Genomic DNA, 5,220 nt, shown 5'->3' with positions numbered 1-5,220 from the left:
TTTTAATGATTCAAATAGAGTATTATAGTTTTTACACAGACATTTAAAAATAATAATTAAGAACTGGCATTTTAAAGGGAGTCTTAGAGTAACTAGTAAAGTTGTTGTCTTCCTTGCGGATACCGCCGTATAGTGACTACAGCTCAACAACAGTAAAAGTACCTTAAGCACCATCCAAGAGTCAATGGATCATTTATTCATCGGGTGCTCTATGTTAATTTTATACAAATACCTCTTAATTTCTACTTAGATATATATATATATATATTTCGAGATGAGATTAATGGGTGCTTGAGCACCCGACAGACTCTATGTAGATCTGCCCCTAGCGACCATTTTAGTGCACCAGACTGCCCTTGTCATTAAGAACTTTTTGATAAGAAAACAGGAGACCATGTAAAAGAAGATTCATTACATTATCCGAATTAATTTCTAAGATAATTACTCAACTAATAGTTTTTATCTCATAAATTCACTTTTTTTATTAAAGAAATTAAAATGAAGAAAAAAGTGAATTTGTGATATACTAATAACTATATTAGTTGAGTAACCAACCGAGAAACCAAAGCCAACATTATACACACAGAATTGAGTGCAAAGTGAAGATGTATATGCAACAACAGCGAAAGAGAAACCATAACAAAAACAATCCAAAGAAACAGTCAAGCAGATAATTAACAACACCAAGCCTTATTTCCTTCTTCCAAATTCTCTTCCTCTGTTTCAGAACAACCCTGTTTTTCTAGAAGAAACAGCACAGCTTCTACTTCTCAGAAACAAATCTGTATTCACTTTCACATCGTCACCAAAATCACACGGCTTATCTTCATCGATTCGTCCAATTGCAACAGATCGACTCCGAGGCACCAAATCAACATTTTTAGCAATTGATTTTTGCTTCAGAAACTCTGTTTCCATTTTGTTTACCAGACTTTTTCTGGAAGCAATTCGCACCAGCTCCCTGAAATCTTCGTCCCTACTACTTGATACAGATGAATTGACACTGAAACTTCTCGGCAAAGCAGAGATTTGTGGAACACCCATAACACTGCCATACCCAATTTTTCCAGAACAATCCATCAAGTTATGGACGTAACAGTCTCTTGCTTTAATTAAAACTCTAATTGGTGCTTTTATGCACCTCTTAATTCTGCTCTCTTTGTTACCCTTATTTGTGCTCATTTTCAAAATTTGATAAAGAAAATTTGAACCGTCGAATGTTGAGTATTATTGGCAGATATGCAAGAAAAAAGGACTGATAAGAAGAAAATAAACAAGTGGGGAGAAAACAGTTTAAAGCTTTAATGAATGAAGAGACTATACGGGTGGGAGTATTTATAATTTGTTCGTTGGCTATTAAAAGGGATTCGAAAAGGATTGGGCTGATAGAAAATATATAAAGATTAAGATACGACTACTCACCAATAAAGTGAAAGTTCAGATAATTAATTAAATGAGTTACTAAATTTTTCTTACTGAGATGATATATTTTACTCGAAATAAACAGGTTATGTGGGACGTGATGGCCAAAGAATTCATAATGACTAAGCGGAAAGGAAGAATAAAATTATGGTTGAAGTATGGACCATGTCAAATACAGTTTAATGTTCAATATATATTTAAAAAAGATACACGCCGTAATCGAGATGGCAATGATGATTAGTTTAAGTAAATATTTTGTTAAACAGTACACGCATAGGTTGAATTTTCGTATTACTAATAATGTCAGTGACGATTGACGACGGAGAAAGGAACATAATATAATACTAATAAGAAGACTTGGAATTGCATTTGCAAAATGAAAAAAACAAAACAATTTTCCTTTTTTCAAACTTCCCTAGTCAATGTGAGAAGAATACGTCCATTTCATATTTTCTTTAAGCTCACAATAGATAATAAAAATTAAAAGAAGATAATCATAACCATTTCTTGAGTCAGTTGTCGTTTAAATTTGGAAATCGACATTTTTGTTTTCTCATGTTGCTATTAGTAATAATTTTGGACAAATTCTTGTAATTAGTTGTAGGATGAACAAACAAGATTTTCTATTACATAATTTTCAAATATCATTTTTCACTTTAAAAATAAAGAACTTCTTTTAAAATTAAATTTTACAATAAAACATGATCAAACGCCCATGTCACTTTAGGCCAAATATTCCAAAGTGGCAAATTGATACAACTAGATATATGTGATGGAGAACTAGTTACTACGACTTAATCCATATTTAAATGTTGATGATTTTTGGTCATTTCTGGTGGAAGATCTATGCAAATGACATATGGATAACTAGTTACTATGACTTAGGGCCAGTTTGGATTGGCTTAAAAAAAAGTAGTTTTTAAGTCAAACTGAAATAATTTTTAAGTCAAAAAATAAAAAGTAGGGGAGACCTACTTTTGGTTTTTGACTTATTTTAAGTCATTTTAAACATATTTTAAGTCATTCTTGACCTTGCCAAACACTTCTCAACTTATTTTAAGTTATTTTTTTTATATTTGTCAAACACTTTCAGAAGTCAAAAACTGACTTAAAAGTAAGTTTGACCAACTTTAAAGCCAATCCAAACACCCTCTTAATCCATAATCACCTTTGTTTTCATCCTTAATAATTGACTAATAATTGCGCAGCCAGATAAAAACAAACCGGGCATGCTATTTACATGTCATTATATATGAAAAATAACTTAGTAATTTTGTAGTTGGCAAGTCTAACCTTAAAATATGAGTGAAAAAAATTAACTTCATTTTGACCTGGTTAACTCTTCTTAATATTTTGTATAGCTCTAAATTATTTGTTTTAGAACTTCTTTTTTTTTTTTGTAAGTTCATATGTGGAGGTGTAACTCTTCTCTCTCCCTTTTCATTTTCTTGATAAGCTAGGGTGTAAAAATGAATTTCTCCTTCCTAGTTTTGTAGTGCAGAGGTCTAAAGTCAAACATAGCTCAATGCTCATGGCCTATTTATGAAATTTGGAAACTTTAATTTAACTAAAAAGTAGAAATATGTGAAAGCAACTAATTATGTAATGTATAAATTAAAAAAAATAAAATGTTTTGATACAACTTGGAATAGCCTTATATAAATTGTAATTTAGCTTAAGATTGAACAGAAATGTTGATTGCGTCTTGATATGTGTTGTTATAAACTCATACATGATCTCTATGAATGAATTACAAATTCAGTTGGAGTATTCATTTGTAGTTTTCTTAAAAAAATAAATTTGCATAAAAAACATATGAAATGATTGACAGTGGCCTGGCCAACTCTGTCGAGATTTATTTAATTAGAAAGAGGACCAATATAATTAAGAGGAAAAAGGATCGCTTTCTAACTAATTGCTATTTTTTTATTTAAGGACATTCCAAAAAAATATTACTAGAGGCCTGGTAGACCTTAACTTAGCAGCGCAAGGCAAAGTCAGCAATCTTTGAAAATTAAACAATTTATATCTTTTAAATTTAATCGTGGTGGCTATTTGAACAATAGAGTAACATATATATATATATATATATATGAATACGAAATATATAATGTAAGAAGGGGTGAAGGGGTGTCCATGGAAAATCTCGATAAGTCAAATCCAATAGAATTTAATTGATTTTTTTTTAAAAAAAAAAAATCATAAATTTTAACCAACAAGATTCAAATCAAATCGATTACTCAAATAGTACTAAATAAAAAATTATAATTTTACATATGCTCATACATCTAGTAAGTAGAGGCATATATTTGTTTTGTTCCTATTATTACTCGCAAGAAATTGTTAACTCATTTGTTCAATTATGACATTTAATAATTAGAGACGTATATTGAAGTCATTTTATTGCAAAAGTTTGATGTTGAAAAAATAAAATAAAGTTTATTTGATTGGCATTGGTTTTTTATTTTGATCTGTAGATTCTTTTATTTACAATTTAATCTCCTGTTTTAAAATGAGATCACTCCACAATTAAAAATTTCCTAAGAGATAGATCACATCATTATTTAATAAATTAATCAATCTTATTAAAAGAATCCGATAAACACAAAAATTGAAAGAAAAAAAGGGATAGAATTTGACTCAATAAAAAAATAATTGTTGCATTTAAAAACCAACCTAATTGATTGGTCATATAATTTAAATAAAATAGACTCCAACCAAATCATAAAAACCCCCATATAGGTGTAATAGAAGAATTAACATATTTATTCCCACGAAAACTGACCGAAAGATATATTGTTACGGAGTAATAAAGTTGTTACTTGTATCAATGAGATTTGATTTAAGGGTAAACTACATAAATCCCACTAGTTTAGATCTTAATTACTAAGATTCAGGATAGTTTCAAATATTACTTCCTCTACCATATTTCATGCTTAGGATATATGGGTTTGAATCCGCGAGATACATGTATCTGCCGAATTTTAAAACCGAGATACATATTTTATATGTTTAAATTAATTAGCTGTAACTGATTTCCTTAATTAGAGGAGTAATTGAGGATTTTCAGATTGCAATGGACAATTAATTCTAGTAAATTTAAATTAATCAAATCTCTTAATATAAGGCAAAAAGCAATGAGTGTATATATGTTTAATTAATTTTATTTTATTATTCTTTGAAATAATAAATTCATCAATATTATTAATAAAAGACGAAAACATGTATATCTTGATCATTTAACTTGATTAATCTCATTTTATTACTCTTAAAATAATAAATTCATTAATTTAATGTCTCTATTATTAATATATGATGTATCCAACAAATTAAACACTTAGATACATTAGTATCATATAAGTACATTCATATATATCATAGAAGTATCTAATATCAATTTCGTGTTTATATTATATGTGTCTAGTATTAACTTAATGTATCTGTTTATATGACCTAATATTAATTTCATGTATCTGTTTATATGATCTAATTTTAATTTCATGTATCTTTTTATATGTATCTAGTATTAATTTGATGTATCAAGTATCAGTTTCATACATTATATTCAAAAATATGTATCTCGGATGCATAGTAAGCATATACATATAATTATATGTATCTAAATATGTAATGTAATTGAAACGCACAAATTTGGCATCTAAAATTATTTCTCATAAATACATTTTTAACTCAGATACATGAAGTCTTAACTAGATATATATACACCTGATATGTATTCAACATTGTTGCACTCGATGTGTATCTAATGATGTATTTGTTCTGTTAATTAAAGCTTGG

The 5,220-nt window shown here is 28.4% G+C and overlaps 1 protein-coding gene across 1 annotated transcript; it reads right to left on the bottom strand.

Annotated features, from left to right (window-relative positions):
• Positions 1-511: 511 nt before the first annotated feature.
• On the bottom strand, positions 512-1,341 carry LOC102587793 (uncharacterized). The gene has a single exon (XM_006363747.2). It carries the CDS (start codon positions 1,180-1,182, stop codon positions 724-726), a length of 459 nt encoding a protein of 152 aa, XP_006363809.1. The 5' UTR covers positions 1,183-1,341; the 3' UTR covers positions 512-723.
• Positions 1,342-5,220: the final 3,879 nt, after the last annotated feature.

The sequence above is a fragment of the Solanum tuberosum genome, unplaced genomic scaffold, assembly GCF_000226075.1.
Source record: "Solanum tuberosum cultivar DM 1-3 516 R44 unplaced genomic scaffold, SolTub_3.0 scf00441, whole genome shotgun sequence".
NCBI classification, from domain to species: Eukaryota; Viridiplantae; Streptophyta; class Magnoliopsida; order Solanales; family Solanaceae; genus Solanum; species Solanum tuberosum.
Note: the sequence above shows the minus strand (reverse complement) of the source record. Positions and strands in the feature narration are given on the sequence as shown.

Bases quoted from the DNA above. Each gene is read 5' to 3' on its own strand.
- LOC102587793 (XM_006363747.2), bottom strand. From the start codon at position 1,182: ATGAGCACAAATAAGGGTAACAAAGAGAGCAGAATTAAGAGGTGCATA.